Source organism: Xenopus laevis, chromosome 2L (assembly GCF_017654675.1).
Source record: "Xenopus laevis strain J_2021 chromosome 2L, Xenopus_laevis_v10.1, whole genome shotgun sequence".
Classification (NCBI taxonomy): domain Eukaryota; kingdom Metazoa; phylum Chordata; class Amphibia; order Anura; family Pipidae; genus Xenopus; species Xenopus laevis.
Genome location: NC_054373.1, coordinates 183,388,212 through 183,402,877, shown reverse-complemented (window position 1 = coordinate 183,402,877; position 14,666 = coordinate 183,388,212). Strand labels below are relative to the sequence as shown.

At 42.7% G+C, this 14,666-nt stretch overlaps 1 protein-coding gene across 3 annotated transcripts; it reads right to left on the bottom strand.

The window, feature by feature from the left end:
- Positions 1–316: 316 nt before the first annotated feature.
- LOC108707635 (oocyte zinc finger protein XlCOF7.1-like) lies at positions 317–11,356 on the bottom strand. Of its 3 annotated transcripts, XM_041582793.1 has the most exons (11): positions 10,896–11,354; positions 10,397–10,527; positions 8,237–8,404; positions 8,067–8,157; positions 6,207–6,314; positions 5,530–5,624; positions 5,280–5,349; positions 4,534–4,629; positions 4,233–4,330; positions 3,246–3,315; positions 317–1,351 (listed from the first exon to the last, which is right to left on the bottom strand). In XM_041582793.1, the coding sequence occupies exons 2-11, from the start codon at positions 10,466–10,468 to the stop codon at positions 492–494; spliced, it is 1,728 nt and encodes a 575-aa protein (XP_041438727.1). In that variant the 5' UTR covers positions 10,469–10,527; positions 10,896–11,354; the 3' UTR covers positions 317–491. The 3 variants fall into 3 exon arrangements, with proteins under 3 accessions (XP_041438727.1, XP_041438729.1, XP_041438728.1); XM_041582795.1 differs by lacking the exon at positions 10,397–10,527 and having other exon boundaries at positions 10,896–11,356; XM_041582794.1 differs by lacking the exon at positions 4,534–4,629.
- Positions 11,357–14,666: the final 3,310 nt, after the last annotated feature.

Below are 14,666 nucleotides of genomic sequence, written 5' to 3'. Positions count from 1 at the left end.
GCAAACTAAAAGTTAACTCAAAGGTGAACAACCCCTTTCAGCCTCTCAGCTGTTAGTTTGCCCTGCTACTGCCAAGCTTCACTCTAAGTTTGGGACAACATTTCGAGCCCTCAACACGACTCGCCTGTATGAGAGGGTGGCACCATCGACCACAAAGAACCATGTGAAAGCATGTTTGGAATTTAGCCAAAAACATGAGTGACCCAGTAGGTAGCAGAAAGCTTGAAATACAGGGTATAAAATGAATAAAAATTCCTTCACCCGCCCGATGGAGAAACACTGTTGAGAGTTTCTCTATAACAGAGAAAAGATGAAATGTGGGGCAAATATTTTTTCATTGATCATATTTAGAAATAAAACTTTCAGTTAAGATCAAAATCCATTCACATGTTCTTTAACATATTTCAACAAATCATAAATAATAGAAGAGCTCTATAAAATTAACTTCTTTGGAACTAGAGTCCATTAAGCGAGAGACCGAGGATATTCAGTCAGGGCTTGTGGCTGCGCTGGTGTTTAACAAGGTGGGCCATCTGATTGAAAGCTTTCCCACATTCGGAACAGACGTAAGGTTTTTCGCCCGTGTGAGTCCTGTGATGCACGAGGAGACTGGCGTACTGGGTGTAACACTTGCCGCATTCAGAACAGGCAAATGGTTTCTCCCCCGTGTGGATTCGCTGGTGCGTTATCAGACTGGAATTCTGGCTGAAACATCTCCCACATTCGAAACAGGAAAAGGGTTTGTGGCCGGTGTGGCGCCTCTGATGGGCTAACAGATTCGACTTTTGGCTGAAGCCTTTGCCGCATTCGGAACACGTAAAGGCTCCCATGTGGAACAGCTGATGTTTAACCAGAGTCGATTTGTGGGCAAAACATTTTCCGCACTCGGAGCAGGCGAAGGGTTTCTGCCCGGCGTGACTTCTCTCGTGCACCAGAAGGTTGGACTTCCAGTTGAAACTTTTTCCGCACTGGGAACAGGTAAAGTCGCCCATGTGGAAACTCTGATGTTTAACGAGAGTCGATTTGTGGGCAAAACCTTTTCCGCATTTAGAACACACGTAGGGTTTCTCCCTTGATCTGCCTCTGCTCTCTGAATGGTTCTGCACGTAGTCAACTCCTGGAACATTAAATAGTAAAGACGAATACTCTGTCCCGGTTTGGTGTCTGGGAGGCTCATGGAGACCGACTTCTTCATGGAAAGAAAAGTTATTGTTACTAAGTCTCACTGACTGACTTGTCCTTTCTGCAGGTGAATTCTCACAAGGAACACTTGCACTTTGGTCATTAGTGTTGGGAAATTCAGAGATGGAATGAAGCTCTCCTCGTGGGATTCTCCAGCTGGCAGCTCCACCTGATGGTAGAAAAGAAAGACTTTCTATTGATCAGTCCTATAACAACTATTTGGGGAAATATAATGACCAATAGCTTGCTTTCAAACAGCAGTCCTGTAAATGCTATTGGCTCATTGGTTGCTCTGAGTTTCTAGACCCATAGCCATTAAAGGGGAAGTAAAGTCTAAAATAGAATAAGGCTAGAAATGCTGTATTTTGTATACTAAACATAAACTTACTGCACCACAAGCCTAATCAAACAAATGATTTATGCTTTCCAAATTGGCCACAAGGGGTCACCATCTTGTAACTTTGTTAAACATCTTTGCAAGACCAAGACTGTACACATGCTCAGTGTGGTCTGGGCTGCTCATAAATGATCAAAACGGCACAAGTCAAATAATATCTGCCAGAAGCCGATACACAAGACTGATTAATAATCAGAATATACAGACTGCACTGGGTCCTGTGTTGTCATGTAATCTAATGTGGATTTTATAGTTTTTGTATTGTTTAATACAAACTTTCTCCAACACTGCAGAACCAGTGGCTGCAGCAAAATAATCCTCCCAATAGAATCCCAGTTTATCTGTTTAAATCTGGCTCCATGATCTTTGTCCCTGCAGCTGGAGTTGGAAATAGTAAAGGGGAATGTAAAGGCAAAAATAAAATCCAATACAAATCTCTACACAGTCACCGACTGCTCTACAGGGAAACAAACAAAGCTGCTTGAGTTCTGCATGGCTGGGAAGTAATGTGGGGGCTCCCCCTGCTGTTCATAAGTATGATTGTTTCCCTGCAGAGCAGTTAGGGACCGTCTGACGATTCCTATCCACAGCAGTAAATGAAGGGAGAATTTCACTGCATACAGTCAGGTTTCTTATAAAAACTCTATACATTTTTTAATTAAAGTATATTTGAGATAGGTTTCTTTTTCATTAAAGAAAGTAAAGGTGGTATTTTATTTCTTTGCCTTTACATGCCCTTTAATTACATAACTCCCATACAATCTATTTTAGAAATTAGGAATAGGTTACGCACAGGGTTGTGCTGCATTTCAGACACACAGTCCTTTCACAGTCCTTTGTCTACAGGCACAGGCATTTCGCAGGGGGCTTAAGGCCTCCATACATGGACAGATATAAGATGCCGGCAGATTAAGTCAACAGCTTATTGGGCTTTGTATGGGGCCCTCAGATGAGCTTCCTCGATCGATTTCTGGTTGAAAGTCAGACAGAAGTCGGGTGGGTTTTAAGATCCCATCAGATCGAGGACAGCATTGGTTCGTTAATGCAGTCCTCAATCCGACTGCCCATATTCTTCTCGTTGTGATCCAATTGTTGGCTCCTAGGGCAAACGATTGGATCAGCCCCCATATTGCCCACCTTAAGGTTAACATATCGAGGAGAGATCTGATTGTTTGGTGACGTCGCCAAACAATCAGATCTCTCTATGCATGGCCATCTTAACTGCAACACTGAGCAACAGCCTTTCTGGATCTATATACAGGTGTGTTGGCTGACTCGGCTATACCGTGTAACACACAAACACAAATATAATGATGGTCAAATGGGATGGGCTGTAACAAGTAGTTTATGGGAGGCTTGTTTTCTGCCTTCACTAATTCTATTGTACCATCTTATACATAAAAAAATTCAATGAACTATAATAAGTAGTTTATATGAGGTACCGCTAAACTAAATGCGTTTGTCTTCATAGGTGTAGTTAGCTGGAATGTGAGAGATCAAGTCTTTGCCAAAAAGTGCTTTGAATTAATCTGCATAATTCTCTACAGTCTGCTGCTGTCGCATGCTGGGTGTCTATGTATGCACAGAGAAGGCATTCTGTTATTGTGGCGCACACACAAACTAATGGGGTTTGCCTACAGGTGCGCGTTAGTAGGACTTATCTTACCTGTAATGATCTGTGTAGGAATTTGCTCATCGTTGCACTGCTGCCGGAAGTTCACATCCTCTTGTTTAACCTGGAACATAAAGTCACTTGCACAATATTCCTGGTTACATTTCAGCCAAATGACAACACAAACCCCTCCTGAGCCAACTACCTTTCCTCCCCCCCATACAGAAGAGCTCATTAAAGGAGAACTAAACCCTAAAAATTAATAGGGCTAAAAATGCAATATTCTATATAGTGAACTTATTGAGCGAGGCTAAAGTTTCAACTTGTCAATAGCAGCAATGATCCAGGACTTCAAACTTGTCACAGGGGGTCACCATCTTGGAAAGTGTCTGTGACACTCACATGCTCAGTGGGCTCTGATTGGCTGTTGAGAAGCTAAGCTTAGGGCTCGTCACTAATTATCCAGCAGAAAATGAGCTTCCCCTGTAATATAAGCTGATGCTACAGGTTTGCTGATTAAATTCTGATGCTAATTACACTGGTTTCTGTGCTGCCATGTAGTAATTATGTGTATTAATTACTAATCAGCCTTATATTGTGACATTTCTATTCTATGTGTACTGTATATTGTGAGTGGGTCCCTAAGCTCAGTAAGTGACAGCAGCACAGAGCATGTGCAGTGAATCAGCAGAAAAGAAGATGGGGAGCTACTGGGGCATCTTTGGAGACACAGATCTTTACTGCTAAAGGGCTGTGGTTGTCTTGGGCTGGTACAGAAGCACAAAACATCATGTACAACATTTCTAGCTACTTCTTTAGTTTAACCTACCTTGTCCTTTAACAAGCATGATTTTATTTGCAATTATCTCTCTATAAAGAGTCACATTTATAGGTCTTGTGTTATCAAACAATCAATGCAATACTTCTTATAATGAAATTTTTGTTTCACCCAGCCCCCCCCCCAAGGTGCAGACATAAAAAGAATATATATTTAAAATGACATAAATAGAAACCTTCTCTATTAAACAGTCAGTTTAGTACCTGATATTCCTGTGTCATCCTATTCTCTTCCTGCAGAGACTCTTGCACATAAAGGTCCCTGGGAGTTGCGAGTGGAGAGTTTTTGTTACTGCATTCCCCTAGAGAAGAAATTCTGTCAGAGAATTCATGCAGGACATTGCCTATATCTGACTGGGCAGCGCAGATTTACTTCTCAGTTGCATTTTCAATTTCCATGGCAAAAAGGCAAAAAATAAATAAATCTTGAAACCAGAACAAATGAATACATGATGCAATGGCAAATGTATAAAACTAAAAAGGGAAAATGATTAGAATATCTAACCTGTAAGGAGAGCTGGTTGCATTTTATCCCCTGCAGGATTCATACACTTGCCCTCATATTCCTTCTCAAGTAGTTCAAGATTTAAAGAGTGTTGCCCTATTAAAGGAGAGGGGAAAGGCTAAAACTAAGTAAGCCTTATCAGAAAGGTCTATAAAAATACACCAGTAAACCCTCAAAGTAATGCTGCTCTGAGTCCTCTGTCAAAAGAAACACCACATTTCTTTCCTTCTATTGTGTACTCATGGGCTTCTGTATCAGACTTCCTGTTTTCAGCTTAAACCTCCAGGGCTAGGGCTTGAGCATGCTCAATTTGTTCCTCTCCCCCCCCCCTCTCTTCTCTGCTGTAATCTAAGCCCAGAGCTATGCGTGAGCAGGAGAGACTCAGGCAGGAAGTAATGTCACACCAAGCTAATATGGCAGCGGCTATCCTAAACAAACAGAGAAAGTGTCTAGAGCGGTTACTCAGATATGGTAAAGCCTTCTGCAGAATAAATAAAGTCTTATAGCTTGCACTATTGTGGCTAATCTATTAACAAAAAACTGCATTGGTAGTGTTTAGTGATGTGCCTGCTACCCATCCGAGCCCAAGCCCGACTTCCTTTTATAGACTAGGGCTGTCCCGCCAATGACATCACAAAAACAAAGAGCTGGGGCGAGAGGCGCGCATCTATAAACACTCAGCCCATAAGTCAGAAGCCGGCATTTGGAAGGTCACGGGCGGTGTGTGAGAGTAGGAGGCATCTCACCTGTGCTGATCTCTGTAGGAATTTGCTCATAGTCACACTGCTGTGGGAAGGTCCCCTCCTCTTGTTTAACCTGGAACACAACAGCACACAAGTCACTTGCACCATATTTCTGGTTACATTTCAGCAATCAGGTCTCTCGAGACAACTGCCTTTTACCCTAACTATAGAAATCCACATTCATGTTTTTATAAATGCACTTATCTCTCAGACACAGTCATTTATAGAACGTCTTAAATCCTGCAGTCCGTACCTTATATTCCTGTGTCATCTTATTCTCTTCCCCCAGAGACTCTTGTGCATAAAGGTCCCCTGGACTGAGCGGAGAGTTTGTGTTACTGGATCCCCCTATGGAAGTTATTAAGTCAGTGAATTCACATAGAAATATATTATATATTATTAATATAATATTTTTTGCCTTAAAGGGGTGGTTCACCTTTAGATTAACTGTTAGTATGATATAGAGAGTGATATTCTGAGATAATTTGCAATTGGTTTTCATTTTTTATTACTTGTGGTTTGGGAGTTATTTATCTTTTTATTCAGCAGCTCTGCAGTTTCAGTAATCTCATTGCTAGGGTGCAAATTACCCTAGCAACCATGCAGTGATTTCAATAAGAGACTGGAATATGAACAGGAGAGGCCTGAGTAAAAAGATGAGTAATAACAAGTAGCAATAACAATAAATGTGTAGCCTTATAGAGCATTTGTTTTTAGATGGGGTCAGTGACCCCCATCTGAAACCTGGAAAGAGTCAGAAGAAAAGGGCAAATAATTCGAAAACTTTAAAAAAATAAATAATGAAGACCAATTGAAAAGTTGGTTAGAATGTTCTAAAACATAATAAAAGTTAACTTAAAGGTGAACCATCCTTTGTTTACTTTGCTTCACCTTTAAATTAATAAAAAAAAAAAGAATGATAAGACTAACCAGCAGGGGGACCGGGGTCCATTCCTCTTTCAGGAGGATCTTCACAATCCATCTCACATTCTGGGATTGTCTCATTCCTGGTGATCTCAGGATTTAGAGTGTCACGGCCTGGTAGGGAAGAGGCAATTCTTATGTTAACTGTAGCATATGACTTACTGTATTGTAGCTACAATCGACTGTATTTAAAGGGTAAGAATAACTTGTTATGCATGACAGGTTATGTGTGCAATTTTCAGATTTTTTTTTAGATAAAAGGAAATGGGTTTTACCCTTTTTGGCACATGTTCAGACTAAAAGTTATTGTGAGGTTAACATCACCAGGTCACTTGCTTTGCCCCATTGAAGCTGCTGCTGCTTGTAGGAAATCCCTTCTATAGACAGGGAATTGCTCCACCACCCATTTAATTGAATATACTGATGGCTGTAGTAACAAAGGGATACTGTCATGGGAAAAAAAAATTTTTTCAAAATGAATCAGTTAATAGTGCTGCTCCAGCAGAATTCTGCACTGAAATCCATTTCTCAAAAGAGCAAACAGATTTTTTTATATTCAATTTTGAAATCTGACATGGGGCTAGACATATTGTCAATTTCCCAGCTGTCCCCAAGTCATGTGACTTGTGCTCTAATAAAGTTCAATCACTCTTTACTGCTGTACTGCAAGTTAGAGTGATATCACCCCCCTCCTTTTTTCCTCCCAAACAAAAGAACAATGGGAAGGTAACCAGATAACAGCTCCCTAACACAAGATAACAGCTGCCTGGTAGATCTAAGAACAACACTCAATAGTAAAATCCAGGTCCCACTGAGACACATTCAGTTATATTGAGGAGGAAAAACAGCAGCCTGCCAGAAAGCATTTCTCTCCTAAAGTGCAGGCACAAGTCACATGACTGGGGGCAGCTGGGAAATTGACAAAATGTCTAGCCCCATGTCAGATTTTAAAATTGAATATAAAAAAAAATCTGTTTGCTCTTTTGAGAAATGGATTTCAGTGCAGAAATCTGCTGGAGTAGCACTATTAACTGATTCATTTTGATAAAAAAAAAAATTCCCATGACAGTATCCCTTTAAGGCATCATTCCCTTAAAAAAAGTTGCTTCTGGCTAGGGGTGCACCGAATCCACTATTTTAGGATTGGGCCCGAATCCTTTATGAAAGATTCAGCCGAATACCCAACTGAATCTGATCCCTAATTTGTACATTTAAATTATGGAAACAAGGGGGAAGAAAACAGCATGTGCAGCACACAGTTAAAAATGCTTGACTTCCTTGTTTGTGTGATGAAAGGTCACGTGATTTTTTGGAATCAGATTCAGTTCAGCCAGGCACTGGCTGAATCCCAAACTGAATCATGGATTGGGTACATCCCTACTTCTGGCTCACTCCCTTCCCTTGTAAACTGCCATAAGAGAGTTCTAGGCCCATCCACTGTGTGAGTAACAGACTCCCTGCACCTCCCCCGGTAAGCTGCTAAAAGGGTCTGGCACAGCGCTTGGGCCATGTGTTGGGTGTGTTCCTGGCCAATACTAAATGGGTTTCCCAGAATCCTCCCTCTTTCCACCCTGGCCTTCTTAGCTCTAGAGATTTGCCAATGGGGCGCTCAAATGTCCCTGGTTTTGCTCTTGTCCCGTTTTCTATACGAAATATGTGAAAACAACAAATAAAGTTTATTATAAGATTGCAATCTTATTTGTGAGGCCAGTGGTTGCTAAATGTGTCTCACTCACACTTGTATTCAGATACTAGCAGTGCTGGAGCAAGGGAAGGGCCACTCCCATGATAGTGTTCTAGTCCCACCCACTGCTTAGGTCATGTGATTAGTGTATTTTTAGGGTTGTAATGAAGAGAGACACTTACCCAGGGGGCTGGGGCTCTGCTGATTCTCCATCTGGTACAGCTGATCCTCCGCTGAGAAGCCAAAAGAGACATCTTTACAGCGATTAAGGACCTACAAAGAGAAACACACTCTCATCCTTCCGCTCTCTAGACATTCCATTGCCCATATAGAACTTTCTTGTCTCTCTCACCTCTCCGGTCAGCAGATGGACAATAGTGTGAGTGAGCGCTAGGATATTCCCATCGTGGATCTGGCGAGGGGTTGGGATGGGATTCCTCACTGGACAGATCCCCTCTGATATGCAGGTACCGACACTCTCTTTGTTTGGCTCCTTCTGCTTCTTCACTACAATATAATCCTGTAAATAGGAAACAAATACATTTTTCAGTGGAACCAGCAATAACCCAAGTGTGCCCCCCTGCAGTGCGGGATGAATAAATCTCACCCCTCATGGTGCAGAATAAAATGTCATTCCTGAACCAACAAGTGTATTTAGTTGTAATATTGGTGTGTAGGTGCATCTCAGGTCATTTTGCCTGGTCATGTGATTTCAGAAACAGCCAGCACTTTAGGATGGAACTGCTTTCTGGCAGGCTGTTGTTTCTCCTACTCAATGTAACTGAATGTGTCTCACTGAGACCTGGATTTTACAATTGAGTGTTGTTCTTAGATCTACCATGCAGCTGTTATCTGGTGTTAGGGAGCTGCTATCTGGTTACCTTCCCATTGTTCTGTTGTTAGACTGCTGGGGAGGGGGGTGATATCACTCCAACTTGCAGTACAGCAGTAAAGAGTGACTGAAGTTCATTAGAGCATTGACTGGGGCTGCTGGGAAACTGACAATATGTCTAGCCCCATGTCAGATTTCAAAATTAAATATAAAAAAATCTGTTTGCTCTTTTGAGAAATGTATTTCAGTGCAGAATTCTGCTGGGGCAGCACTATTAACTGATGTGTTTTGAAAAAAAAGAAAACATTTTTTCGCATGACAAATGGGGATGTGTATAAAGATAAAAGATCCCTGTAGTGACTGTATGCAGAACATAACCAGTAACTCCCTATTCACTGTCTGGAACATGCCAGTCACATGGAACATACAGGGAGTGGAGAGCGATCTATTGGCCACTAAGGCAGATGGTCCCATGGGTGATTGGCTGTTTGTAATCTGTTCTCAAACAACCAATCCAGTGAATGCCCCTGGGATGTCAGCTGGGCACGGGGGTACATTTGTACAGGGTCTGGGCCTATAGGGGGGCCTGGCTGTGCTGCACTTTTCGAATTAGCCGGGTCCCCCTTGACTGGGGGTTCCACAGAGTTGAAGTCCAGAAGCCGTGAACAGAGCGAAGCCACGAAAAGACCTGAAGTTAAAGTCCTGAAGTCACGAAAGGAGCCTAATCATGGAGCACTGAACACCAATGTATTTTTATTTTATCAAACCCCTGGCCAACAATGTATTATTTTATTACTATACAGGCCCCTGGCCTCCAATGTTTTATTTTTTTTTAAATATTCTATGGGGCCCCCGACCACCAATGTTTCTTTTTAACTTGAAAGGGGAGCCCTGGCCACCAATGTTTTTTTAAAAAACTTTTATGCGGGGCCCTGAGCGAAGCCACGAAAAGACCTGAAGTTAAAGTCCTGAAGTCACGAAAGGAGCCTAATCATGGAGCACTGAACACCAATGTATTTTTATTTTATCAAACCCCTGGCCAACAATGTATTATTTTATTACTATACAGGCCCCTGGCCTCCAATGTTTTATTTTTTTTTAAATATTCTATGGGGCCCCCGACTACCAATATTTCTTTTTAACTTGTAAGAGGGGCCCTGGCCACCAATGTTTTTTTAAAAAAACTTTTATGCGGGGCCCTGGCGTCTTTTTTTTTTAACTTATAGGAGGGCCCTGGCCACCAATGATTTTTTTAACTTATAATGGGATCCTGACCACTAACGGATTTTTATAACTTGCATGATGGGGGGTGTTTACTGTTTTTAGCTCTGCCTTTGGGACATTTTACCGTGGCGTGGGCGGGATCTGGGGTGGAGCTTGGGGGCTGGGCGGGACTCTGGATTTCTGATGGCAGCCCTGTATTGCAGCAGTGACACCGTGGGGCTCATCTCCCAGATAACTCCCCGTCTGTATCAGAAACATCATTTTTATTGCATGAGTCTTACGGTTTCCCTTTATAATAATAATAATAATGAGCCGTCCCAGTGACACAGAATTGTCAGGACACAGCAGCTCTACACAGTCTCACCCATGTCCCAAGTACTACAGACACTGCTCTGGGCCCCAGGGAGGCAGAAGTTCATATTCGGGGGGCCCATTAGTTGTGTGTTACCCCCTCACCTCTCCAGTAAGGAAGAAAATGGTCTCCAGGGTGAGATTCAAGATCTTCTCAGCCACCTGCTTTGTGTCCATCACTGTGGCCCCCAGCTTGGCAAGTGGCCCCTTTAGTGGATCAGTCAGACTGCTGAGACCTGGGGAAGGGACGAGTTTATTAATAATTGTACAACAGGAGTAGCCCCCAGGTGCATGATGGGACAGACTGATACTCAGCCCCAGGTGCATGATGGGACAGACTGATACTCAGCCCCAGGTGCATGATGGGACAGACTGATACTGAGCCCCAGGTGCATGATGGGACAGACTGATACTCAGCCCCAGGTGCATGATGGGACAGACTGATACTGAGCCCCAGGTGCATGATGGGACAGACTGATACTCAGCCCCAGGTGCATGATGGGACAGACTGATACTGAGCCCCAGGTGCATGATGGGACAGACTGATACTGAGGCCCCAGTGTATCTTCCCCGGGGCAGGGTGAGACGGGTCGCCGATCCTTACCTGCAGGAGGCGGGGCCCAGGACAGCGGCAGTCACTTCCTCACAGGAACAACAACGAGACTGGAGAAACTGAGGAAGCGATGATGTCACAGCCATGTGACCATGATATGGGCGGTCTGAAAGTGACTAAGTGACACGCATAGCCACGCCCCCTTCTACCGGCACGGGAGCCTATTGATAAGGGAACAGCCGCTCAGCCCCACCCAGAGGAAGGAATATGAGAAGAGCTGCACCTCCTCCGTGTTTAAAATCCATCTTTTCCTTCAAGTGGCGGTATCACCGGCTCAATGTGTCCTGTGTATATCCTTCCGCCTTCCCCATGTTTCCATTCACTCCTCGGCCTCCCCTGTACACATCCGCCTCTCTCTCTCCTTCTTCCCCTCGTGTCCGTGTGTGTGTCAGGCTCTTGTTTCCTTATTGTGCGCTCTGTCTCCCGATGTCTCCCTCCCCTCTGTCCCCGCCCACCCGCACTTCTTTTTATCTTCTTCCACTTCCCAATCTCCTCATCCTTTTCTCCCACATTATTAGCCACTTTTTGCGCCACTCTCGTCCCTTTTCTTCCCCCCTCTCTCCCAGTGTCACCATTTAAGGCCCAGGTGTCAGTGGTCTCTTCTGATTGTTAAAGGGATACTGTCATGGGAAAAAATTTTTTTCAAAATGAATCAGTTAATAGTGCTGCTCCAGCAGAATTCTGCCCTGAAATCCATTTCCCAAAAGAGCAAACAGATTTTTTTATATTCAATTTTGAAATCTGACATGGGGCTAGACATATTGTCAATTTCCCAGCTGCTCCTGGTCATGTTGTAAGTTTCTATATATAGTATATCATTATTAATAATATAAATTATATCAATATTAATAATATACCTCAACCCACTTACTAGGGTTTCTGGTTCTTTTGAGCAAGCAGACAATGAATCCACACCAATGAGCGTATAGTAAAGTGATGTATTGTAAAATAAATCAATTGACTGTTCTACATAAATGATTACACTAAGACTAAACAAAAATTACATTATTTACAGTTACACATTACACAAGTCTACATAGTTGTTACCAAAAAGGCAGGGGAATAGAGTTCGGCTTCATCTCTGCCTTCCCCTCTGGTCTTCATTCCTCACATGTCTTGTCCAAGGCTCCTCTGGCTTCTCCAGCTCTCTAGCTGCCTCCTCTCAGCTGCCCAGCTCCCTCTCTCCTGCCCAGCTTCCCCTCACATTTGTCCAGTGTTCCTTTATCCTGGGTTCTCACCTGCCCCCACAGAAACCCTCCCAATTGCTAAGATGCTGTGATAAACCCCCAACTTGCCTACATCCTGTTGAGCAAGTTTTCTCACATACACAATCAGTTTTATGGTCCCCACAGCAAACATAGACCTTAGTAGTCACAGGAAAACCTTTGTTATGATAATCAGGGCTTCATGTAAGTTCCCTGAACAACCGCTTTCATATTAAATAACAAAATCAAGATGGCAATTTCTTACAATGTGACTTGTGCTCTGATAAACTTCAATCACTCTTTACTGCTGTACTGCAAATTGGAGTGATATCAACCCCCAGCAGCCAAACAAAAGAATAATGGGAAGGTAACCAGATAACAGCTCCCTAACACAAGATAACAGCTGCCTGGTAGATCTAAGAACAACACTCAATAGTAAAAACCCATGTCCCACTGAGACACATTCAGTTACATTGAGAAGGAAAAACAGCAGTCTGCCAGAAAGCATTTCTCTCCTAAAGTGCAGGCACAAGTCACATGACCAGGGGCAGTTGGGAAATTGACAAAATGTCTAGCCCCATGTCAGATTTCAAAATTGAATATAAAAAAATCTGTTTGCGCTTTTGAGAAATGGATTTCAGTGCAGAATTCTGCTGGAGTAGCACTAAACTGATTCATTTTGAAAAAATTGTTTATTCCTATATCAGTATCCCTTTAACATTTGGCCTATTTCATGGTCATTCTTTATTTCTATGAGAACAAAAAGGCTAAATAGATGTAATAATAGATTATAGTATTATAGTATGTAAAGAAAAGAGACTGGGAGAGGAGGAATAATAGTACTGAGAGTGGCCCCTGGTCTAAGGTTTTTGGGTGGTCCCTGGTGACACCGGCTTTGCTTCGGGATTCAGCCAAGATTCTGCCTTTATCAGCAGGTTTCTGATTCAGCCGAATCCTAATTTGCATATACAAATTGTGGGGAGGGAGGGATTTCACGAGACTTTTTGTTACAAAACAAGGAAGTAAACCAATTTTTTCCACTTTTTCCTTTCCCGCCCCTAATTTGCATATGCAAATTAGGATCCGGGTCGGTATTTGGCCGAATCTTCCAAGATGGATTCGGCCGAATCCAAAATAGTGGATTCGGTGCATCTCTACCACCATTCCACCCTGTCACCACATTATACTATATGTGCTGTTTCTCTTCTTGGCCTGTCCCGTTGCTATGTGCTGCGATCTGTCCCGTTGCTATGTGCTGCGATGCCTGGCAGCTGTAACTATTAGATGGAAAGTCTTTAGCAGCTGAAAGTCTTTACAGTATGTGATCTGGGTTTCTCCCACCTCAGCATTACTTCTCTCTTCCCAACTCATGATAAGAGATGTTGAAGCAAAGGCAGGGCCAGAAATAGGGGCACAATAAGCTGCTGCTGGAGGGTGGGAGCAGTCCCAGAAGGAGGAGGACGACTGAGTCTACCAGTCATCATAGAGGCTACTAAACAGCCAATCACAGCCATTTTTTGGCACCCCTGGAATTTTTGCATGCCTGTGTTGCTCCCCAACTCTTTTTATTTTTGAATGTGGCTCACAGATAAAAGAGGTTGAGGACCCCTGGTCCAAGTGATGCCCGAGTCCCCTCCTTCACTAGTATGTAAATTATTTCTGCATCAGGACTGGCTCTTGTTGGTAGCTCCTCCCACAATCACATCTTTTTCTTCTCTAACTTGTAGGTGACTGTTGAAATCTAATTGCTGATTGGTTGCTATTGGCAACACTGTAGAAATGGATTAGTCAGCACAGCTACTCACACCTTTTCTTTTGGTGTCGTGGTGCACGTTCCCCAGTGGCCACTCTCCACTCATAACTGTGATGCCCAGAGATCTGTAATAAAGGCATTTTTGTCTGGAAAAGATTGAGTGGTGCTGTTCTGTTCTACTGCTATTGGCAACACCACCACTGATGTTTTCCACAGCATGGCAAATTAACCCCTAACTGTCTGTTAAAATGTACTTCCTAGATCACCTAGGGATTTTCACTCTGTGTTGAGCCAACTGGCAGGTATTAGCAGTCTAAAAATGCAAAAAAAAAAAAAACACTAAAAGTAGAAAAAATACTAAATGTAAAATACTAAATTTCTCAGAAGCACCATGACTAAGTTTATTTTTCCACACTAACAAGTATCGGCTGTGTAATTTGACATGTTTTGGATGGTTTAAAGGGGAAGTTCTAGAATTCTAGATTTTTTAAAATCACTGACCTGTATTTTTCTAGCCTGCTAGTAGGCAATACACGCAGATATATTATCATTAGCCGACAGGAATCTTCTCCCCTGTCCGAACGGCACAAAAAAATTGTGTCTGTGCCCAGCTTTAGTTACGCCTGTAGTGAAGCTTCTTTTTTTTTCTTGTTTATTTAAAATAACTTTATTTTCTAATTTTTTTTTAATGTAGGGAGGTTTGGGGAGGCTTAGCCCATGTTTTGGATCACATCTCGGTATCACCACTTTCCAACATCCTTCTCATTATAACTTGAAAAAGGAAATTTGATTGACAAGGTCTTT